General features: G+C 36.2%; 1 protein-coding gene across 10 annotated transcripts in view; it reads right to left on the bottom strand.

Moving 5' to 3' along the window:
• NPAS3 (neuronal PAS domain protein 3) overlaps positions 1–25,973 on the bottom strand; it is an 848,147-nt gene that overhangs the window by 593,664 nt on the left and 228,510 nt on the right. For 7 of the 10 annotated variants that reach the window (XM_033109513.1, XM_033109505.1, XM_033109508.1 and 4 more), the window contains one exon: positions 2,082–2,326. In XM_033109513.1, coding sequence (XP_032965404.1) covers positions 2,082–2,326 — 245 coding nt within the window. Of the gene's footprint in view, positions 1–1,918; positions 1,970–2,081; positions 2,327–25,973 lie in introns of all 10 variants that reach the window. The other 3 variants (XM_033109503.1, XM_033109504.1, XM_033109509.1) reach the window with 1 other exon arrangement.

Raw genomic sequence — 25,973 nt, 5'->3', positions numbered from 1 at the left:
AAAAGATGGGATTCTAGCTTTAGGTCTGCTAACACTTAACTGTAAACCCTTTCTGTATCATTTTCCTCACCTATAAAATGAGGGCATCGTTCTATATTATCTACAATGTTGTATTTCTAAAAGGCCATTCTGAAAGCAGGCAGGACTGACACAGCACAAAAGAATGGACAGACAATGGAACCATTAGATTTTTCTACTTTGGTAGCCACCACTACCAAAAAACAAACAAACAAAAACCTATAAACTGCAAGCTCCTTGAAAGAAAAATGGAAATAAAATAAAAAAGATGATTAAGCTAACCAACTTAATACAAGTCCAGTCCCTCAATTAGCATACTTACAATTTAATGATAACATTTTGTACATTGTGTGATTTCTAACCTGTTTACTTATCCTTTCATCTTGCATGATTTGGAATAAACATGAAGACAGCCTACTGACTAAGTTCTTACGTATATAATAAATATTTACTAGGAATATGTTCACATCTTTAGCCTAGGAAAATTCCCTACTACTGTAGCATCTGGAACATGGGCTGGTGTATTACCAAGTTGATATCTGCATTCTGAAGGGCTGTAAAAGGACAGCACAGATGTGTCTTGGTTTGTTTGTACTCTGTTGCCTTATGTTGCCATCTTCACCTTGAGATCTGCCTCTGTTGTATGTTCTTCTCAACCTTTGCATATCAGTCTTACCTTCTAGAGCAGGGGTCAGGGTACTATGGCTTGTGGGCCAACTCCAGTGGCAGCTGTGTGCTTTGGAAGCACAGTTTCCTTAGAACACAGCCACAGCCACACCCTGTTGTTTACATGTCATCAATGGCTGACTCCATGCTCCAATGGCAGAGTTGACGTTAACCGCCAAAGACTAAAATATTTACTCTATGGCCCTTTACAGAAAATGTTTGCCAACGCCTGCTCTAGAAGAAAATAACCTGTGACGATTCAAATTCTAATTTCCCTTCTCTCATAAGCATAAGAAACAATCCCTAAGTCAGTAGCAACAGCAAAGATATAAACGGTCACACGTGCACGTACACATTTGTGGTCATGCCTTTTAGCACAAAATTGTAAAATCCCTGCTTTGGATCTTTCATTTGAACTGGAATCCTATGAGAGATTACAGCTCCCCACAAGTACTCTTTCCTACAACAGCCAAGAGTACAGGGATTTCTCCAAAGGTCGCTGTGAAGGTGCAATCACGTAACTAAAGGACCTAATTCTTCTCCGCCAGTTTTACTCCACGCTCATCAAGGGTCTAAACACAAGGTTAGGACAGAAGAAACTAGCAGATACCCTAAGTCCTACACCTTGAGTAGCATACCTTTCAAGATAGAAAATCAATGACTGACACCACACATACACTGATAAACATATGCATGCATATTCATATGCTAGAAATGCCGTAAATCGTTAGGGGTTTCACGAACACAAAAGAAAATCCCTCTCTTAAGTCTCAGTGTGAAGAAGCTCCCAAATTTTAAAAGAATAAGTTTTAAGGGTAACTGCACTAAGGATTTGGAGGACAAATATATGCTTATACATGTATTTATAACTTTTAGGCAGTATGTATAGAGACATGAAATATTTATACATGGACTGATTTTTTATTAGTCAATAAAATCATTACTCAAAATGTCTGCTAGAGTTGGACTCTGCTTCTTTTCTGTCTTTGGTTACTAAAGACAGAAAATATCTAGCTCTTTGCTAAAATATTAGCTCTACCCTTTAGCAAATATTCTCATACTCCACCCATCAATAAGAATTGTCATGTATTAGCATAACATAAATTAAACCCATGAAACACTTTAATGTAAGTCATTTCATTCTCATTTCTCTGAAACCTTATATAAAGTGATAGAATATGTAGGCCGACAGACTTATTGAAAAGAAAATAGAAATAGAAGAGGTTCATTTCACCTTCACATGGTGGCTTTCTCATGCAGAGTTCAGATTTCCACATTTGTATCCCTTTAAAGGATTTGATATGCAGAAAAAGAAGAAAGGATGATGGTAAACATTTCAGCTTAGAGACACCTACCGACCACCATATTCCAGAAAATAACAGGGTCTTAAAACTTACCTTTTACTGATGTGTTTGGTGGAGGGCCTTCCATTCGCAAGTTCCACGGAGGGTCCCCTTGGTTAGCAAAATCCCTCATTTTCAGATAGCTAATTGTAAGTCGAATGATGGACGCCTTGTCAAGCTGGCTAGTGATGGCTGCAGGAAGTGGCAACAACTTGGCCAATTCATAGAACTCAAAATTTTCTTTTCCCCGGCGGGAGCGAGCAGCATCTCGGGATTTCTCCTTTCTCAATGCTTGTAAACTGAAATCAAAGGAGTGGAAAATTGTTTTTTAGAACATGTGATCAGACAGAGACTACTTTCTTTGTATTTCCTATTTTTCCCCCAGCGAAAAGTTACCAAAATCTTCTTCAAAAGACCAAGAGCCGTAGTGAAATGAGTTCCAGATAATGTTCATAGTCACTATAAATTCTACCTCTGGACTTAAATATGCCATAAACTCAGGTGCAATGACTAAAAATTGTTGGCTTGTTAGGTTTTTTCCCCTCCAATATGACCATGCATTAACATGGACTCATTGTTTCTAAGACATAAGATTTACAGGTGATGATGTTTTCAGCTATAAGCAATTTAAAAAGACGGGGCTTGTATTCACATATCTATTCTCAAGCTAATGATTATGCTCTGTTAACTGTTATCATTACAGAACCTTAAGCCATGAAAAGGACACATTTTTTAAAAAATGTATTTCAATTATCATACTGGAAAAAAAAGGTAAACACACACAATTCACAGAATCAACAAATGAAATGTTGATGAGCTTCCAGACCTCAGTAAAGCTCAAGACCTTTAGTCAGATAAAGAAAACATCCCATTAAAACTGAAGATTTCAATGTAACTTTATAAATGTGCTGGTAATTAGTTGATAAGAGAATGCTTTCATTCTTCATTAATGGACATACATTAGTAGATGGATAGATTCTCTGAAATACTAGAGAATAAAATACATTGCCCAGAAAAATCAAACTTTAAGATAATATGAATTTAATGCCAAAAGATAAAGCTCTGTATGGGTTATTAAAATTTATAAAAATTATAGACATATTACTTCACAGAAGAGGCAACAGGTAGAATCCAGCATTTTTCTTTAACTTTTCATGTGTATTTCTGTTTGAAGTTTGCTCACATTGCCGAGGGCAGAATTTGGCACAACTGAAGTTGTATATGAGCATCAGACAGGAGAATTTCACCTACTCTGAATTGCTGCTTTGTGTCTGACAAGAAATACATTCAAAATCAGACCCTGATGATAGATAATTGGGCAATATTTACAATAGCCAGGTACTATTAAAAGCATTTGTACTGTGTTTCCCAAAAAATAAGACCTAGCTGGACAATCAGTCTTTTGGAGCAAAAAGTAATATAAGACCCAGTCTTATTTTACTAAAAGACCAAGTATTATATAATATTATATAAGACCGGGTATAATATGATATAATATAATATAATATAAGACTGGGTCTTATATTAATTTTTGCTCCAAAAGACGCATTAGAGCTGATTGTCCAGCTAGGTCTTATTTTCAGGGAAACACAGTATATATCTATTTCATTGAACTCTGAAGGCCCTTTTAAACTTTGAATCTAGCATTCGGCTTTCCCACTATAAAGTAACAAGAAAGAGACACGCAAAAACAAGGAAGGAAGCCAGACCAGCGGAATAGATCAAAATGAGTTTAGAGTGTGACTCCAAAGTCTATTAGTATAATATGGATAATAACATTCCATATCACATTATGGCATACCTGATACTGTTTGTGGTGTAAACACTGTATTCAGCGCAGACACTCAAAATATCTTATTGAATATTTAGGTGATTTAAGTAACGCCATGATGCTCTGGTCAAAAACTTGCTAGGCTAATACCCCAACCAGTTTCATGTTTGCTCTATTAATACAATAGTCTACATTACTAACTAAGGTATTTATCAGAACTAGAGAAGTTCATGCTACTATTTTCCAAGTCACAGTAGTCCTAGGTGACAAACCTTTGTCTCTTGATGTCTCAGGAGGCAGAAACATTGTTAATTTACAAGGAAAAGCTGTTATACTCTTTATTCTCCAATATCTTCGCTGACCTCCACTCAGTTTTATAAATGCTCAGTTTTGGCTGGTTGAAAATTATGTAAATGAAGTGACAGAAGCCTACAACCAGGATCCAGATTAACGTCTTAAGATAAAAGAATGATTCCTATCCCGCCTTTTATATAATAAAAGCAATCTACCTAACATCGCTAAAGTCACCTGTGCCAAAAGAATTATCTCTTCACACGTTTTCTCTACCACTCGTAGAGTACAGTAGTTCAAGTTCAGTGCTTTGCTCTTTTTATGTCCTTGTAATCAAATACTACTCCAGAAGGTGGGATAAACGTACTTTTTTTTTTTGTCTAGTAAGTGACTATAATGGAGCTCTAGAGCAAGGGTTGTAAACTCGAAGGCTCTCGGGGTTAAGGCAGGGAATGTCAGATGAAGAAGCCTGATGGCGACTATAGCAGGAGGACAACACATAGTTTCAGCTGACTGCAGCTTTGGGCTAAGGCATGCAGGGTGTTGCCAGATTTCTGGTGTCTCTATTTCCAAAGAACAAAAACTGGTTTTTACATGGCATTCCCCATTTTATGTTATGCTATAATGTTATGTTGGCTAATTAAAGTTTTAAAAAATATGTAAGCCAAATAAAATATGTCATTTGGTAAATAATACAGCAGGGACTCATTTTACATTTGGGTAATAATTTGGGAGACCACTTTTGAAGGTAGGTTTACCTGGATTCTCTATATAAGTTTCTTTACATGTGTCACTCAAACGATCACAAATCATTTGTTATCTAATTAATATTACGAATATTCATACTAGGAATTTCTCTATTCAACTGAGGAGAGGGTTAGGCAATTGTTCTGAACTTGGTATTAATGCCTGGGCTTATCAAGGATCTAAGGAAACAAACAAAACAAAACATTAATCCTATGGGGCGAAAAGCCCAAGATCACAGGAAGCAAACCAGTGAGCTCCAAAAGCCAGTAGAGGGGAGATGGCTTTTTTTTTTTTTTAATTAGTTTCAGGTGTACAAAACGATGTAATGTGCCACCCTGAAAACGCCCTATCTCATCTGATCTCAGAAGCTAAGCAGGGTCTAGCCTGGTTAGTACCCGAATGGAAGATGGCTTCTGATACCAACTCAGGGAAAGGCAGCAAGTGGACTAACTAATGCCTTTGGTTGCCTCGCCTAAACACTGCCCACTGACATTGACTTTTCTAAAATAGCACTGGGCAGAACTTACTTTACCTATTTCTGCCCCACCTACATGTTTTTTCTCTTTTCCACAGCCTCCCCGCCTATTAACAGCTAACATACACCGTTACCCTACAGGGATCATCTTCTTGGCCATAATCTTAATGACAAAGGGTTTCCATGACTTCCACATCGCATCATTATGCAGCCATCATTGTTCAGAAGACTTTCAGAATGATAGCACTGGGTTTGTATCAAGTAGTAATTGGTGTTGAGGGCAACAGCAATAAAACACAGTCAAAGAAATTATAAAGGTTGTAGAGATGTTGATAGAACAGATGAAGCTAAAGACCGTAAGACAATGACATGGGTTTATCTTTGTGGATTTATCTTTTGTCTGCTTTTGTGAAGAAGAGCCTACTTATAAACAGTTTTCAAAGTGAATTAAGGACTACATTAAAACTTAAGATAAATGTTGTATTTGTACATTCTGCTCTAAACCAAAATAAATATGATTGTATTTCTAGAATACTAAAGAAAGGATGGGTTGGTTGTTACATGAGTAAAATGTTACGGTGCCAATCTCTGCCACCTTAAATATGATTAAACTGCAGTAAATTACTCCCTGGGCCAAACTTCCCACTGCTAACACTCAGGCTCTGGAGAGCAGAAAGAACAGACTCTTCCTTGATCCCTAGCAAATCAAAATTTCAACTCTCTTTGAAGAGGATATTATCAATATTTACCACTGACACCCAAAACAAACAAATTAATAGCCATTTTAAAAGAGACAGATATATATAGATACACAGAGATAAATAAAATCTACAAGTCAGTCGTATACAAAATTGTGTTCATGTATATATGTATGTATATTTGGGGAAAATAGTAAATGATTTTCAGATTCTCCTTAGCAGGGGCCCATCTCCCCAACCAAAAGAGTAATAATCTTGTATCTAGACTTTCTCCGTATAAACCTTATAAAGTTAGGTTCCTCCCTCTTTTTGTCATTGCTATTGCCAGAATTAATTTATCCTGAACAAGTATCCTAGGTTTAAATAATGTCATTTAATCTACATTTCTTCTCAACATTTTGAACTTCTACAAGTTTCTAAAGTTATACCTTAGGTATACATAACAAGCAATCCAAAAATTACTGGTAAGGACACTTCTTATTGAATTAAAGTGATGTTTTAAATCCTCCTATGTATTTTAAGTCCCTTTGGCAAGATGTATGTTTTGTGTCAAAGACTCCTGGTGAAGGGAGTTAGAATACCCACGCTGGCCATTTGCTAGCATTGTGATTCTAAGTCATAAAGTTGAGCCTGAATTTTTTTCATCTTATACAATGAGGATGACAAACAAGGCATTTTTGGCAAATCCCCTGGGATCCTTACAATGACTCATGATAATGGTAGTATATTGTGAACTATAAAGGAGTAAACTCCTAGGAAAAATCTAAATTTAACAATTAAGATACTTTTTAAACTCTAAATGTGGTAGAGTCCACTTCAGAATTTTAAAACAGAGAAGAATTTTAAGAAACTGGAAAGACTTAAGAATGCCCAAAATAAAGTCAAGCCATCCTTAAACTTCCTTGGAAGCTCAGGGTTTAGGAGTGCGGGGTCTGTGACCAGATTGTGGGTACTGTATTCACAAAATCACACAATTACTAGCTGGGCAACCTTGGGTTAGGTCTCTCAACCTCTTTAGTGCTCAATTTCCTCATCTGGAAAATGGACATTTTAATAGTATCTACTTCAAAATATTCTTGAGAGGAGTAACTGAACAAATATATGTAAAGTACTAAATGCCTGCCATATTGTAAACATTATATAAGCATTAACTTTTATTATAATAAATACAAAACGTACCTGGGGAAAAAACACACAACTATTGTGATCTTAGTACCTCATCTGATTACCACCCTGTCTCTCCATAATTCTTTACAATTTTCTTTCACCAAGCTTTTCTACCACCATTTTTCACTCTAGTCACAGTTTCTATAATTCCATATACCTGTTTGCTTTCCTCAGTGTCCTCTCCGACTCATTTCTCTACTGCCACTTATGACCTTCACTTCCGTAAATTTAATTTCCCGTGTAACGACAATCAAAATAAAACCAAGGGACATAAAATCAAAGGCATCACTTTTGTTTGGCAACAATTCTAAAACTGCCTATTTTTTAAAATTCCTACCATGTTCTCTCAAATCGTAGCTATCACTTTCATTAAGTTCTGTCTGATGCCTTTCTCAGCATGTCTCCCACGCTAGCAGAAGGTTTAAGAGCAGGGCTCTCTGCAGCCTGTATTTAAATTCTGGCTCTCTAAGTTACTGATTATGTAAACTTGAGCAAATCGTTGAACTTATTTTGCCTCAGTTACTCTTACCTATGAAATGGGATGATAATACACTCTCCTTCATAAGGTTCTTTATAAGGTTGAAATTAAATGAAGTGTGTTATTTTTGTAAAACATTTACAGTGGTGCCTGGCACATAGTAATACTATATAAGATGTGTTTAATGAAAAAAAATCTAAGCTCACTTTACACTGATTTTTCTATGCTTTGAGGTCCACAATGTTCATTCATAATGTACACTTGTTCTCACCCATATGATTTCTGTTCACTGGTTTTGACATATCACATGCTGTACTTAAGTGAAATAAAATTCCTTTAGTGCAGAGATACTGATTTTTCTTTATAGTTCTCCTTATACCTATGGTTTATGTGTTGTATATCACAGGTGTACTCGTTGAGCTGTTCAAGTAAGAAAATACATGTTTCATTAAAGAAAAATTAAAAGTTTAAAATTAAATGGTTTTCTGTACTAGAATAGTAAGTGGTCATTTACTAGTTCACTAATGTAGGGGGAAAAAAACTGGTTAAGTTGCAACACAAGCAATTTTGTTTATATATAAAAATGAACACCCAAACACTTGTTAAAGGAATGGATTATTCAGGAAGATTGTGAAAACTTCTATGGAAACCTTCAAAATTGCTATGATAATTATTAGTCAGAAAGAGTAAATGTGTACTCCTAGCAAAAAGATGATCTTCTAAAATATCTTCCAAAACATCATAAATCTAAAAATTCTCTTTAATGTCAGACAAAGGCCCAAATCCAGGACCATGGAGAGCTCACCCAGAACATCCGGTGATCGGGAAATGCGGAAGTGCAGCCGCAGCTTTTATGACTTTGGTGTCCACACTGGGGGTAAGGCTCAATCATGAAATTCTACTTGGGCCAGAAATGAGCAAACTATTTTTTAACAGGTATAAAAAGCTAAAAAACAGGCACAGCCACTATTAGAAAACCACTAGTATGAAAATGACTCAGGATTTCCAATCTCACTGAAGCTGCCATGGAGCTGGACAGGGGTGCTAATCATTTATCGGACCATTTGTCCATGGTGGGAAAAAGGAGATAACTTTGGATTTGATGACTCATTAAATTAAGAGAGCTAAGTTATCGTTTGCGGCTGATCAAATTTAGCTTTGCAAAATTGTTTACTTTGGTTTCCTTCCTCACAGAAATGGTTATGATGATTACGGAAGTAATACAACTGCGATCTACCGAGGATAACAAAAGCAATAATAATTGTCACAGAAGGACAACAGAAGTAAGTTAACTTAATCAAATGTTTCTTCTCAGATGACTTCTCCATAGCCACTTTTATCAATTTTTTATTTTACTTTATATAATTTATAATTATATTTGTAGAACAGTTTCTGATATGGGCATTATCCATAGATCTGTACCATCTCTACATGAAAATCTTCTCTATGCCTAAGTTTTAACATCTTCATGGAAACTTTTGGAATACAATAACCAGACTTTATAAAAGAACACAGCAGGTTTTGGTCATCTAACTGTAAGGAAAAGGAAAGGTAGGATGAACACCACTTTAAATTTTACCTTCTTAAAGTACTGCTAAGTAGTCAGACAGGCAGGCTTTTATGGATTTTCCTACTTGTTTTGCTTAGGAGAACCCAGCACTACAGCCTTCTACTATTTATCAATTAATCTGGCATGCAGCCTCAAAGGAAGAAGGTCGACCTGTATTAAAAATGCAGCCATCAAAAATTCATCACAGGCTTCAGCATTTTAACTCATGAACCTTTGAACACCTGCATACTTGAGAGATCGCTAGTCATAGTGAATGGTGAAATCTATAGTTACTCCTGTACCTCCACCTACCCTGACATGAGCTGAATGAGGTGGCTTCCCAGAGAAAAGGTGAAGATTCCATAAGCACTGCTTGCCCTTCCTTCACTACGTTCAATAAGACAGCCCACTACTCACAGACATCACCGAGTTCAAACTCAATCAAATCAGCCTACTACAAAGAAAACAAAAAATCTTTCCAGAGTATTTTTTTCACAATGATTGTAAATATCCGCTTTCTTACAAGGTATTATAATTGAGAAATGCATAAGCAACTATTATCTGGTGGGATTATGCACAACAAAGCTTGTGAATTGAAGTCTATTAATGCTCTCCAAGAAAAGGTAATAATTCCGGAACCCTCCCTTTAATGTGTAAAGAAATGACGATAGTATATGCTAGAAGTTAAAACTGGAACCTTCAAGTTCAAGGTAAGAACTCTGCTGCTTAACTAATGCACTGCTCATAGCTGTCATCATTAATTTATGTTAGCCTCTGTAAACATCAAGAGTATAATAGGCCAATTTCACAACTAAATATAGATGCACATTTTGGCCTTATATAAATGGCAGACTGCGGCTGTAGATCATCGCTGCAGAAACACGTCAGTAAAGATGCACTGTTTGATGGTCTGATGCTCACACAATATATAAAACCAGTTGTAATGGTTGTTTGGAAGCAAAGTGTAACACAGCAGCAAAATTTCATTTGTTCCACAAACTCAGGATATATTAAGCTCGGCTGACAAAGACTGTTTGATGTGCTAAATCAGGTTGACCTTCATTCTTGCTTTATTTTTCTCATTGAACATGTGAAACGACCATTATTTCTCCCCATGTAAGAAAAGATCATGAAACTGATTGCTAAAAAAGTGTCAAAAACATCTACAACTGCTAAGATTTGACAAAGTATCAAAATCAAGATGTGTTCTTAAAATTTTTACACTAAGATATATTCTGATTGAATAATCATGAAGCAGTTTTGACTTGTGGTAAACCAGATCAAAAGAGTAAGTAAAGCCATTCAAATGAATGCCTTTCCCCATCTTCAGAAAAATGCCTTGTGTATGCTTGAACTTAATAATTAAATTAACTGGTGTTAGCCAATGAGCGTTTTTATTCTTAACACTTTAAATAAGAGGGTTTAATTCCAGAATGAGTCATTAGAATAGTAATAAAGAAAGCTGAGAGGTCTGAACAATCCTTTTCAACCAATGTTCACCTTGATTCAAATAATCCTTGAATGAACCACAGCAAGACCAAACTATTTATTGTATGCTGTGGTGTCTGCCAAAAACCTCATGAATCTGAACGTTTTGTTCTTCAGTTTCCCCCAGAACTTTATGCTATACAACTGGCAGTTCCATAATAATGGAAAAACTGCAGCTTTATCAAGTAATTTCTCTCCACCCAATAAACAGCACTTTACCTTGGAGCAACTTGTATATTTCACACCTTAAATTTCTATTTACCAAATCAGCTAATCACTTCACAATTGAACTCAGAACAACAAAAAAAAAATTATCAATTAAAGTGGTTGAAACTCCTGCAAATTATCATTTAGGAATGAAGTAATTGCTTTCATCAGGGCAGAAAAGCCCGCCAGAACAGAAATGTCACTTTAGATTAGTGTTCTCACTCCTGAAGCTATGGATGACACAGCTGATATAAGACTAAATGCCAAGACCAATCAATTGCTTTTGTGGCTCTGCTCTGAGCTGCTGTAAAAGGGGCCATTTTCTAGGATCTACTCTTCATTATAGTAAATGCTATCTCCTTGGTAACATAATTCCATTTCTCATAAATTCTGTCTGAGAGCATTGTCCTAACAATGGATGTTTGTGGAAAAGAATGCTGTTGGTTTAATGCACAGAATTAAGTGTGAATGGCTGTCAAATTACTATGGTTTACTAGTTCTTAAACATAAATTGAAGTCTTATACATTAAAAAAATTCTTGGAGAGAAATGAATGTGCTGAACAAGGGCAAGTAAGATACTGTATTTGAAGGTTCTGTGTTATTGGTTTAGAATTTTTACTATCCTAGTGTTTCTCTGTCCTGTACATTAAATCAGTCAGCTAACACCAGAGGTGGGTGAACACTTCACTTACTTTCTCGGCAGTGTAGTTTGCAAATGTGAAACCTCAGAAGCAAATATGGACTCATTAGGCAACTGCATGAGATTTGTCAATAGCCAGAATTGTGTTAAAAGGAAAAAAAAATGTTCTTTGAGCTGAGCCCTTCCTGGAAAGCATCCAGATCTTAATTTGTGTTGCTCATCCCCCTGAAGTTACAAGAATCTGGGTTACAGGCTCCAATTAAAAGGAAATTGAAGAAGCTAATATAGTGAGAAAGCAGCAATTCCCTGCACTGCTCTCTTCAGGTCTGAAGTTTAGAAAGAGATTCAGGATCACGGGTCTTTGCCCGACATGGGATAAAGGCATTCCCATCCTGGCGAGCACACAGGTGTAACCTGCATTAACAGTCACAGGAGCTGTGAGCACCCATTGAGGGGAATGTCTACTGATAAATATTGGAAAGGGTCAGAGCATCGCTGCTAAAAGACAAAATGAGAGGGGATGGTGGGTACCCTGGGATAGCAGGACCTTTTACTGACCATCCAAAAGGAAACTGCTGGAATTTCTACCACTCCAAAGAACTATAATATTACTTTTCATCATCTCAGCAGCAGGAAAGTATACATGTTGTTTCTGCTTTTTCAGATAATTCAGTACGACCAAAGAACAGCATGGAGCTTAACATAATAATGCTAAAAGCTAACATGTTTTTAAAGTTATTTTCTTTACTTCAGTTACAGTTGATAGCCAATATTATTTTATATTAGTTTCAGGGGTACACCATTGTGGTTAGACATTTATGTAATTTATGCAGTTTCCCCCCCTGAAAAGTCTAGTACCCATCTGACACCATACACAGTGATGACAGTATTGTTTATATTCTCTATGCCGTACTTTACATCCCTGTGGCTATTTCACAACTACTAATTTGTATTTCTTTAACCCTTCACCTTTCTCACCAAGTTCCTCAACCCCCTCCCACCTGGCAACTATCAATTTGTTCTATTTATGAGTCTGTTTCTGTTTTATCTGTTCATTTTATATTTTAGATTCCACATATAAGTGAGATCATATAGTATTTGTCTTTCTCATTTTGATTTATGTCACTTAGCATAATATCCTCTAGATCCATCCATGTTGTTGCTGAGTAATATTCCATTGTATATATTTGTACCACTTCTTCTTTATCCAGTCATCTATTGACGGGCACTTGGGTTGCTTCCAGACCTTGGCTATATCGTACATAATGCTAAAATGAGCATAGGGATGCATGTATTTTCTAATTAAGTGTTTTTTTAATTTCTTCAGATAAATACCCAGAAGTAGAATTGCTGGGTCATAAGGCAGTTTTATTTTTAATTTTGTGAGGAACCACCAAACCATTTTCCATAGTGGCTGCATGAATTAGCAATCCCACCAATAGTGCACGAGGGTTCCCTTTCCTCCATCGATTGGTATGATCATATGATTTCACATTAATTGATTTGCAGATATTGAACCAACTTTGCATCCCAGGAATAAATCCCACTTGGTCATGGTGTATGATCTTTTTTCATGTGTTGCTGAATTGGGTTTGCTAATATTTTGTTGAGGACTTTTGCATCTGTGTTCATCAGGGATATTTTCTTTTTTGTAATGTCTTTCTCTGGTTTTGGAACCAGGGTAATGCTGGCCTCATAAAAAAGGAACTTGGGAACTTTCCCTCCTCTTAATTTTTTTGGAATATTTTAAGAAGGATCTGTGTTAACTTTTCTTTGAATATTTGGTAAAATTTACCTGTGAAGCCATCCAGTCCAGGACTTTGTTTCTGGGGAGTTTTTGATTACTGATTCGATTTCATTAGTAGTAATCAGTCTGTTCGGATTTCCTGTTTCTTCTTGATTCAACCTTGGAAGATTGTATGTTCCTAAGAATTTGTCCATTTCTTCCAGATTGTCCAATTTGTTAGCATATAATTATCCATGATATTTTCTTATGATCCTGTGTATTTCTGTGGTGTCTGTTGTCACTTCTCTTTTATTTCTGATTTTATTTATCTGGGTCCTTTTTTTCTTGATGAATCTGGTTAAAGGTTTATCAATTCTGTTTATCTTTTCAAAGAAGCAGCTCTTGGTTTCATTGATCTTTTTTATTGTTTTTTTTAGACTCTGTTTATTTCTGCTCTGATCTTTATTATTTCCTTCCTTCTACTTACTTTGGGCTTTGTTTGCTTTACTTTTTCTAGCTACTTTAAGTGTAAGATTAGATGGTTTATTCGAGATTTTTCTTGTTTCTTGAGGTAGGCTGCAGTGCTATGAATTTCCCTCTTAGAACTGCTTTCGCTGTGTGCCACAGATATTGGGGTCATTGTGCTTTCATTTTCATTTGTCTCAAGCTGTCCTTTGATTTCTTCCTTGATCTCATTGTTGACCGATTCATTATTTAGTAGAATGTAATTTAGCCTACATGTGTTTGTTTTTCAGGTTTTTTCTTGCAATTGATTTCTTGTTTCATATCACTGTAGTCAGAGAAGACATTTGGTATGATTTCAATCTTCTTAAATTTATTGAGACTTCTTTTGTGGCCAAACATATAGTCTATCTTGGAAAATGTTTCATGTTAAAAGCTAACATCTTTGAATGCTTACTACATTTTAGCCAGGGTCTAAATGTTTGAAATATTATCTCATTTAATACATGGTTGCTAATATCAACAATGAGAGGAAAAAAGAGTAACAACTACGAAAGGCAGATAACCTCTGCTGGAGAAATTTGAAACTAAAAACAGTGGTGCTTTCAGCCCCTCTTTTGTGGGGGGGGGGGTCACTGTATGGGTTTTGCACTTTCCTTCCAACTTTCTGCACCCATCCCCGAAAACTGGGCAATTTCTTGTCTCAGGGAGAGTTTTCCCTGGATTCCAGAGTTTCAATGTTAAAAGCAGGAAAGTCATGGGCAAACCAGGACAGTTGCTCACACTGGAACTATTATTGCCCCCATCTCACAAATAAGAAGATCAAAGCACAGAGAGGGAAACTTGCCCACAGCCAGAGGAATGGGAATTTGAACCTGGGCAAGATGACTCAAGCACATGCTTCTCACGACTGCACTACGTTGCCTCTATAGGAATAAAGTCTTCACGATTTCCCTTTTCCCTATTATATTTATATGACAAGTAAGTCACTGATAAAGGCTTATTTGATTTATAATCACCCATATAAATTTCATAATAATTTATGAAAACATTAATTCTTTAATGAAATGTCCAAAGAAAGAAAGAAAGAAAGAAAAAAAGACCTATTTTTCAGGCTTATAAAAACATTCCGATTTGGAGATGATTTGCTGTTAATTGCTCTAAGTCCCAAACCAAATTGCTTTGGAATTCAAATTCAAATGACCTTTTGTAAAGGGAAAATTCATTTTTTCTTTTCATTTTCTTTAAGTGTGATTTCAAACACTTCTGAAAGCACAGCCAAGTGGAAGAAAGCTTTTGAAAACTTTCAAGCTTGATAGGAGAAACTTGGAAAGGAGAAAGCATGCTTTGACAGTTTGAAGATCTTTAAGTATGAAAAATGAAATTATGGTCACACGAACATGGCAAACGTAACACATGCATTTACCTGACATCAGTGAGCACATCATTATACTATAATAGCCTGCATTCCTTTGTAAAATAGAGAAAATTAAGTAAAATGGTCATCCTTTCTTTAAACACTATACTTGAGGCTACAGGTCCATCAAACTTAAGAGACTATATACTCTGTCCCCCACCTACCTACTTTTGTTTTTAATTCACATATTTTTACATCTCCTTTCAGCAAGTCTCCAAAAGCACAGTGTATGGTTGCTGGGGGTGTAAACTGTTACAATTTCTAGAGAACACTTTGGCCAATACCTATCCAAAGGTTTAGAAATTTGTCTTCTTATAGCCCAATCTGACTAAGATGTGAACAAATACATTACTAAAATAATATGCACTGCCTCTTTAACAAACTTTAGAAAAAATATGAAATATTCTCAAGATACTGAACAAGGATGTTGAAAAAATCTTCAGTGGGTTGGAAAATTTTTTGCAATATGTTAAGCGATAAAAGGCAGTTTATAAATCATCATATAAGTGGGATCAAACAACTGTGTAGGAACATATCTATATCTACATAGATAGATACAGAGATAAAATATACCCAAATCTGGATTAATGTCCCATAAACTAAAACAGTAAGATCAGTTATTTCTACATGGTAGAAATTCTTTGTGTGTGCTATGGTGAGTACACACTGAGGCAAACTAAGTCAAGAAGGAGAAAGAAAAGTAAAGAGCCTGTCTGTATTCTCTGTTGATCATACAAACTGACAACACCAAATCACCATAAATCCTACAGATCAGAGAGACACCACAATAAGGCACAGGGGAAATTTTTCTAAGAGGAAATCCTAGATCATCACCTAATTATTTCAACTATTTACTAGTTTGTGTGTGTTTATGTATAATCAGAAATACAAAACAGAACAGAGTCAGTGCTCCAAAGAGAACGTATAAGAGATCACAGAGAAAAGATTCAAGATGGCAGGGTACCTCAAATTAAGGTAAGACAATAAATTTCTACAAGTTTCAGAAGGACTAAGACAGCTATCTAAAGAGGCCTTCTGGAATTCAATAAAATTTTTGGAACCACTGTTTTCCTATAGCTAAATCTCTTCCATTTCTGGGTATGAGGGTTTTGTTTGTTTGTTTGTTTTGCTTTTTTTTACCTTCTTTATGTATGTATGTATTTACTTATTTATTTTTAAAGAAATAATTTTTATTACTATAGATGTGTATATACATACACACACACACACACACACACACACACACACACACACACACACCGGGGCTGCCAAAAAAATGGATACAAGTGACCAAATGGACACTTTGGTCAGCATTGCTCAAGCAGTAGTTTGCCGTAATCAGAAGTGTCTGGACGCTGATGGTAACCACTTTGAGCACCTCTTATAATTGCAGAAGTCAAACGTGACTTGTATTCATTTTTTGTTATTGGTATATATTGAATATTACAATTTTAATTCACTTTTCCTTTCTTAAAATGTGTATATATATTTTTAGGTACCCTCTGTATATATAAAAGGACGCACATCTGCTTTGCTTACTGGGGCATCTGTGTCCTTCTCACTTCCTTCTAACTATATGCTCCTACTGTCTGGCAGTATTCTTTCCCTCCTGAATGGAGGCTGACAGCTCAGGTAGAAGAGATAGCCATGATGTCTATGTACAGAGTCTGCTACTTTATAAATTGATCAGACTACCACAATTCTAGTCAATTTCACTCACAGCAGGTAAAAGCAAGAGAAAACATTCCTATGTAAGAGTTAGGAACTGTTTCATCTGCAGCTTCCAGCTCTCATTGTACAGTAAATCTCAACTGAAAACACACAGACACACACACACACACACACACACACACACACCCCTGGAGTGCATCCCAGGGCAGACATGCTACAATCTGTATATTCCCACCACTACCCCCTGTATATCTGATACGGTAAGGAACGGTATATGCCCAATTGTAGGCTATAATTTTATTGATAGACTCTGATGACATTATAAAATCCATAAAGGCAAAGAGCAAGTGATCTGCTCATGTCACTAGAAATCCAATACAAAATTACATCTTTCATCTAGAAACCTTTTGGGAACTTTTTTTTTAATTAATCATGATGTATAGTTATCAATACCTGTATTTGGACCACGATGGCAAGGGAGGAAAACAACATCAAGCCAATGTCTACAGAGACAAAACCCCAAACTCTTCAACTGCACACGGACAAGTCCAGATTTTATAGAGTTCTATAAAAATTGTGAGATATATGGCAAGCAGAAAACGAGAGCATATTTGACTTATAAAGATTTCTATAAGTGTTCATTAGCTACTATGTGCTAAACGTAGATTAAGATCTTAACATGCAAAATCAAGTTTAGGTTTTTCATATTGTTCATTACACGTGAGCTTGCATAAAGTCCTGAACAATCTGTGCAAGAAAAGCAGGAACAAGGAAAATACTGCTTCCTCATTCCATATCAATGTGCTCAGCTCTCACATGAGCTCAATAGATACTGTGTGTCCTCATTTGGATAGCGCAGATTTCGGTGAGGGGCCTACATTCCCTGGAGATCGAGCCATCCACGTACTTAAAAACATCAGTCTAACAGATGCTCTTGTGGGATGAAGGTCATATGGAAAGAAGTCAATGCCAAGGAAATTCTACAGAGAGAAAGAGAGAGAGAGAGGGAGAGAGAAAGAGAGAGAGAGAGAGAGGGGGTGAGAGAGAGAGAGAGAGAGAGAGAGAGAGAGAGAGAGAGAGAGAGAGAGAGAGAGAGAGAGAGGGAGAGAGAGAGAGAGAAAGAAGGAGGAAGAGGAGGAGGAGAGAGAGAGAGAGAGAGAGAGAGAGAGAGAGAGAGAGAGAGAGAGAGAGAGATTGGTTTTCTGTTGAAAAGAGTTTCCTTTCTCTCTGTGCTCAAAATACTTGTATTCCTAGGCAGGAGTTGGCTAGCTGAGCCATCAAAGACAGGTCCATCTTAGCACTTCACGCTATTGGTGGGAGGTCCTAGATGGAACCAATGTGTGTATAAAAGTGATTTTTAAGCAGGTCTACACTAAAGTAATTGACAGATACTCTAGAAAATAAATAGAGTTAATTAGGTAGGTACAGGTGGGCCCACATAAGGAAGCTATTCAACATAAGTAAAATATGACTAAGAAAATCAGCTATTCACTACAATCAAATACCAATCAAGAAGTTGTGAGACCCAGTGCTGGGCCAAGCTCTGCCACTAATAGGTGTCTGATTCCAGACAATATATTTAATTTCTCTGGTTGTATGTTTTCTTATCTAAAAAGCAAAGGAACTGTTCTCTAGAACATCTCTCCCCTTAAAGAGTCTATTTTCACTTAACATTAGTGAACTGCGGGGGCGTATTTCTTATGTGTTAATGTTATTGCCCATTTCCCCTACAACTTTAAAGGGCTGTGATCCCCCTCCCCGACTCCTACTGTTCAGCCTGGTGGTATTGAATATAATCAAAAAGGTTTCAATAAGTACATGTGCAACCTGACTCTCATGTAGGATTCAATGAGGTTGCACGGTTATTAAACTCACGAACAAACCAAGAAAACTGGCTGAACTAAAATGTCTGATTAATAACAGTGAAATACTCCCATCTCCACTTCTCCAGAGGAAATCCTGGGACTTTTCCAGAACTGACAAAGCCGAGCACAGAACAGTTAACCTTGAGTTACAGTTGATAATGAATATCAGCTGTCTAAGCGGAAAGAAGAACACAGTTTTATGTATGAGTTATAGCTTTATTTTAAACATACTTTTTATTTTTATTTTTATTTTTTACTGGTGGGTGGGAGAGATTCAAATGATGGGAAAACTTGCATTGTTAAAGTGTGCCTGTTTACTCTCTCCATATAGTAAAATGCCCTGGAACATTCTTACAGAATGTCAACCATCTGGATCAAGCAATCAGCAAACACATGTTGGTTGCTGTCTAGCATCAGGCTAAATCCAAATCAATCAATAATCTATATCTGGTGAGCACCAGTATTTTTGGCCCTGTATAAATACAAATGCAATTCCCCCATCTGTCACTAAGGCATGTAACATTTATACTGTTTTTTAATCTGTTTGCATAGCTGACTCCATAGTTTTCCCAAAATATAGTGGGCCAGATCCCATGGGATGCGCTGTTCTGCAACTGAGCTGAAAGCAACCACCACATCACCTTCAAAACCCTGTAAGCCATTGAAAACATCACTAGCCAAAGAAGTGATGTGACTACAACATTCCACCGAGTGACTCATGCCTTTTTAACTTGCTCAGAGGTATGTGACTATTGGAATCGTATCAGACTGCATTATTCTTTAATTGACACATAAATCTGATTTGCTGTTAAATAATACTTACTATACATACAAACAACATAAGCAGGCCCCAATGTGTAATGTCTGAAATGACTTTAAGTACTAGGAAAGAAACAGCAAGCTCTACGAACCACCTGTTAAATAAAAATGAAATCTCCTTTCAATGGAAATGTGTGGAGAATGTTAAATAGCATAAACAATGTTTACATTAATTTCACTTGAGCTTTTGCAGGCTAGAGTAGCACATTTTTGAGCAGCTTACAGTCTTGATTTGTTAGTGAATAATATTTAGCTTAAAGTTCTGGAAAGCCCCAAACTACAAGTATTCGAAGTTTGGGGTGAATGAAGGTGGAAGCTTAAATGGGAGAGACTAAAAGAGAAAAGGAAGTACCTTTACAAAGAGCTATTATACCTGATAGGCTCCATGCAAGACAGTTGAAATGTGAGCTTCAGTATTCAAAATAGAAAGGATACAATCATATGTCTGGTTAACTTACAGGAAATAGTTCCAGAGACAATTTTACACTAACTACAGTGATTTGGGCAATTTTTAAAAATAATACCAGCCAATTTCTCTCCATTATACTCTGCTGGCAGAAAATAAAACATTTTTCTTTGAAATGATTGCCTTTGGTTTTGTTAAATCATGCATTCTGTCAACATGTGGTCACCATTTTTACATGATCTTTCTGCTTCCCTAGAAAAGAATGAATTCACAGCCTGAACCCTGATATAAATATGTAATCTTACAACTGTTAAGGCTTCTTCCATTACTGCAAAATGAAGCAATAAGAAATTGATGTGGTATCAAAAGAAATGAAACAAAAAAAAAAGATGACTGAATAAGTAGAAAACTCCGATTCTTGCATCTACTTCACAGCTAAATGAAGAAAATGTTCATGCTGATCATTTTTCTTACTGTAACACAAAGAGAATGTGTGAAGTTCATGATTTTAAAACACTAACGTTTGAAAACTCTGTTTATATCAAGAGATTTGTTCTAGCAACTTTGCTATAGCTAGCAAAAGGTTAGCGGAACAGAGGTTGTAATAAAGTCTTAAAATCAGAAAGACGTTATCTTGTCATTAAATAAAGGCTTTTGGGGTACAAATGTAAAATGCCTGGGCTGTAATTGCTTCCACTATGTCATCCACCAGGATGGAGATTCTTATCTTCATCCTACAGTTTGTACATTTTTAAAGCTAAATTCTTTTGCAAAAAGTGTAGGTATTTGTTGTGTTGCTGCCCTTCTGGACCATTGTTTAGTGATACAGTGAGAGTGTACTTCCTTTCTAAGACAATCACTGCAATGTTGCTGCCCCCCCAGTAGCCAGGATTTCCTAGCGTGGGCAATGAGAAAGCATCCTTGATAATGTTGGTTTTATTTTACACAATAGTTTGGACCTATAGTGCATCTCAAACTAATTTTTAACAACAACAAAAAAAGTTAATCCTAAGAAAAACAACTAAGATACATTAAATGGGTAAAGAAAAAAAATTTCCAGATAAATCTCGAATTGGAAAAAAATATAAAGGGCCAAAACCAAATGAGAACTTTTATACATGGAAAGATGTGGCAAAGGAGAAAACTCTTAACACCCAGAAAGAAAGTACTAGCAACTTGACCAGACAAAATAGGTGTTTTAAGGGTATAGGTATTGGAGACAGTCATTTGTTTCCTTCCTTTTGTATAGTTAATATGTGAAGTTAAAATGTAAACCACCGAAGATGTTACTTAAAAGGAAGTTCTATCACTGAGTAGCAAATGAGGCAAACATTTAGGTAAGATCTCATTTGAGGCGACACTGCTTGTGATAGAATTGTCTGATTCTCAACAATACAATCTCCATGTCAGGGAGAAGAAAAACCAATGTTACTTCTTTGTCAAGGTAAAACTTCACGTTACTATAATAGAACTCAGGTGGAACTTTCAACTAGCCAGAATGATTTCTGTAGTCTTACCTTCTTGAGGGAGGAAAACACAAGGAAATCACCCAAAACAGCAAACGTAACATTTCTTTTTGCTTTTCCATCAACTACAACCTCTCTGATTTTTGTAAAGTAGATACATTTACCCCCATTTCCTTCACTGCCCACAAATCCATTCTATAGTGACTGACTCAGTTCGGGGGCGGGGGGAGGGGGAAGTGACGTGAGTCTTGGCAACAATCTGAATAATCAAGTAAAGACCCAGTCTCCATCAGGATCTCCTACGCCTTGAAGCTCGGAGAAGCACTGATGCCTAGAAAGCATCATTAAGTGTGGAGAGGACACCAGCCTTGTCTGCCCTGGGCCTCAGTTTTCTAATTTGCAAGATGGAAGGAAAAGGCACATAGTAAATGTGTTTAAGTCCCAACGCCCCGTCCCCCATCAGTTCTAAAATTCTTTTCATTCCAAGAATTTCACCCACGGATTTAAAACAAAAACAGTGTTTTTGCCTACCTTAAGAAGAACTGAAAGAGAGTTAGGTAGGATGCCGTATTTTCTAATCAGACATCTAATAACAATATCCCAGAATAACAATGCAGGCGTCACCATTCATTCCATAAGAAGGGCTTCCAAAGGCCTGAATGCTGCGCAGTTGACACATACCGGCAAGATCACCTGCCAGCATCCACTCTGAAGTGTCAGCACTTGGGCTACAGCCACCTGTTAAATATTTAAACTCATACCCACATACAAAGGCTACCTAATCAAGTTCAAGAGAATGCTTCCTAATCATAACACTAACCATGTGATTTATTTTTAAAAACATTTACAAAAATTAAAGACGTTAGGAGTCCATTGCTTCTATTTCCCAGTGACCAATTAAGAAATTAATTTAATCAAAATAACTAATAACTGGGCACTTATTATGTTCTTGGTGCTGTCCTGGTTAACTGCTTCACATGGTTTCTCTCACTAAGTCTTTAAACAATCATATGGCTCTGTATATACACACGAGGGCAGAGAGGTTTCACATGGTCATGTTATTTGCCTAAAGTCTTCCAGCTAGTTACTTGCAAAGCCAGGGTTCAATCCCAAATTGATGTGTCTACAAAGTGTTCATGTTCAACCAGCATGGCCAATACCTGGCAGATGAGCTGACTCAGACAAAAGAATAGGTAAGTTCTCACCACTGAAAGTACAAGGTTGCTTTTAAATCACATGAGTTACTATTTTAATAAAACCTCATCAGCAAATTGAGATGACTTTGAAAGATCCCAGAATTTGATCCTGGGACCTAGGATTGTGGTGGTAAATTTGAGAAGTCTTATTTTTAAAAAAATTTATGAGTTCGGTTTTTTATAAATTTGGAAATGAAATAACATGGTTACATCGTATGGCCATCTGCCACTCTCGTAAGTATCTCTAGCTACAAAAATTGAGAATACTGGTAGTTCTGCTGTGGAGTTAATTGAAGCCTTCCTAAGAATAATTTCAATTCAGTGGTTTAGAGCCAAATTCTGCTTTATGATCCACATTTCACATAATATTTCTGAAAAGTGGAGCAAGCCACGGGTTTGATTGGCATCTTAAAATCTTTCAGATTAAAACATGATCCAGCTATTTTCTGCTATTATTTATCTAGTGTTGATCCAAAGACCCATATAAGTAAAAGTGGCTTTGCAAATGCAGTGTAGACATGACCTCTGACTCTGAGTAAACGACAGACCCATAAGAATTTAGACCTTCTTTCTATCTTTATTGTTACATTATCCTCTCATTTAATTACAATTATCTATGTTCCCTCTACCTTTAATTACATAATAAAAATGGCTACATGCTCTTCAACATCCTCCTAAGGCTTAACATTTGCTGGGTTCCAAAGAACAAAAGCATATCATATATGGCTTTAAATTTCTTCCCAGCACTTTCTTCCAGCCAAGGATCACATTTTATGATTTTTGCTGATAAATGCCTGTTTTTTGTAGAGGGTTTCTTTAGATTTCACTTTTAGGTTAAAGGCAGCAATTCCCTTGAAATACAGTATAAAGCACACGTTTCAGAGAGTTCATCAGTTACTCTTTGTGTGTCTTAATTCAGCCATTGTCTCTGAAAAGAGTCAGTTGCTGTCACTAAATTTCATTTTGACCATTTACAAAATGAGAGAGAAAAGCCTCACCAATATTCTGAATACATTATGTGAATTATGGAAAGACAACAAAGAATTTGGAGGGAAAATCCCTAAGCATCCATCATTATCATAACAAAAATAGCATTGCTATCTATTAGAAAGAGAGGAGTGGGGAGTGAACAGAAGTAATTATCCAAGCTATAATTTGGCCCTGACAGTACTGCACCCCTCTTCAGACTAAGAAAGGCTCTGTAATGATGAGCTCCAAAGGAGAGTACCCCAAATATAGTTGGGGGTGTGTGTGCCAGAACCACCTCCTAAGACTAAGTGTAGGGGCTGCAGCACCCCACATGTTGGAGACACGTGTCATCTGGTGGGTCCAGGAAGTTATGTGGAGTGTGTGGCAATGAATTCTGCCATCGGCAAAATTAAAATACACACTGTATTTTCTACTCGTTTCCTTCTTTCCTTTACTTGTTAATCAAATAGCATCCAATAGGGTAAAGAACGAAACAAAGAGGTAAGGATTCAACTCAGTATTTCTCTTGAAAATTACAACTGTTCTATGGGTTTTCTAAAAATGTAAACAGTGGTGATCACTTTGCAGTGTATACAAATACCAAATCGTTATGTTAGACGCTAAACTAATATAAGGTTATACTTATAAATATATTTCAACAAAAATATAAACAGTATAGAGGAATGATCAAGCAAAAATAAAAGACCCCGAGCCTCCAAGTCTTTCTATCCCCCAAAGTGATCATTATGAATTGTTTCTTAGGTATTTTTCCAAAAGAGATTTACACAAGTACACTCAAAATTACATATATGTAAACTTTATCTTATTTACATGAATACAATCATCTCTTGATACTGTTCTGAAACTTGCAAATACGTGTCTTGAGTCTTCAGCACATATAGGTCTGCCCCAGCCTGTCAAACACTACCCAGTACTTCATTGGATGAATGAAGTAATTTATCCAGTTGCCTATAAAAACATTTATTTGCAGTTTGATATTAAAACAGCACTGAAACAAACATTTCTACACAGTTTCTTGATATATTTGTAGGAATTTGTCAGTAGAGGTAGAACTGCAGGCTAAAAGTATATGCATGCTAAAAAAATCGATACACATTTTGCAATATATACAAATATCAAATCATTATGTTGTATACCTGAAACTAATATGATATGACATGTCCATTATACCTCAATAAAAAAAGTTTCTCAAAAAAAAAATTGATCCAGAGTAGTGTGAACTGTTAGCTCAAAGGAAGCAAATCCAACATCTCCATTTAGGAGAAGAACATTTTTTGAGTTGGTTATTTGACAATGAAGAAAATAATATAGTTTCATGAATGCACTTGCATGTACAGATAATAAAAAGATGTTCCACTTATATTGTTCTTTGCTTATCTTTGTATTGTAATAGAATTCCATACACTGATTTCAATATTTTTGAAGTATGTGGAATTGAAACACTCCTCCAAATATTTTGATCTATAAAGTAATTAATATAAGTATTATAAAGCCACAGCATATTTCAAAATGTTTAAGGACAATCATATTATTACACGATCCCGCTAGATGCTTTTCCACAAAGTAACTAAAATATAATGCATGTAAAAATGTAATGTAGAAATTGCTAGCTTGTGGCCCATAGACACTCCTCAGATTTTTTGTTTTTGTTTTTGTTTTTGTTTTGTTTTTTGTTTAGAAGATTTTTGGTCTAGAAGTATAAACCTTAGACCAATTGTCTAAGAAAAGAAGTCATGTTAGTTGTCAGAAAAGTCATTGCACTTAGTAAAATAGCCTCCCTTTTGTGTTCTAAGGTATTTAAATTCTGAAGCTACACCAGGATAGTTATAATAATTTCCATTCCACTCAATGCTCCCTCCTGGGACTGCTCAATGTACAGTCCATGTAACAAAGGCCACCGTGGTACTTTCTGAGCAGCCAATCAAGGTGACACATGTGCTGTATCCCCAAGTGCTTAGTACACAATACATGATTTTGTGAACCTTTCAACTATAAGTGTACAAACAAGTCCCTGAAAATTAAAGTGTGAAATTCAAACACCTTCGTCCTTTTAAACAAGCACATTCTGCCAAAAATGTTCTTTTCTGTGAACTTTTGGCATCAACAGGGCAGAACGCAATATCCTTTGCATTCAGCAGCCAAAGACATAAAGCTAGATCCAAAAGGTAGAAGCCAGGTAAATTGTTTAGGGACACAACCTAACATTCTCCTTGGCATAAAAAGATTCATTCTTTAGCCTTCCAATAAATGCAGCCAATTGGAAAGGCAATAGATTCATTATTCTACAACACATTGCATAATTCAGATAAACAACCTGCAATGCTTAAAAACCTATTCTCTCACTCTTTAATTTTTAAGGCCAGAATATAAAGACTACTGAGGAACTATTCCTCTGAAACCTTCTCTGAAAAATTAT

The sequence above is a fragment of the Rhinolophus ferrumequinum genome, chromosome 6 (assembly GCF_004115265.2).
Source record: "Rhinolophus ferrumequinum isolate MPI-CBG mRhiFer1 chromosome 6, mRhiFer1_v1.p, whole genome shotgun sequence".
Taxonomy (NCBI): Eukaryota; Metazoa; Chordata; class Mammalia; order Chiroptera; family Rhinolophidae; genus Rhinolophus; species Rhinolophus ferrumequinum.
Note: the sequence above shows the minus strand (reverse complement) of the source record. Positions and strands in the feature narration are given on the sequence as shown.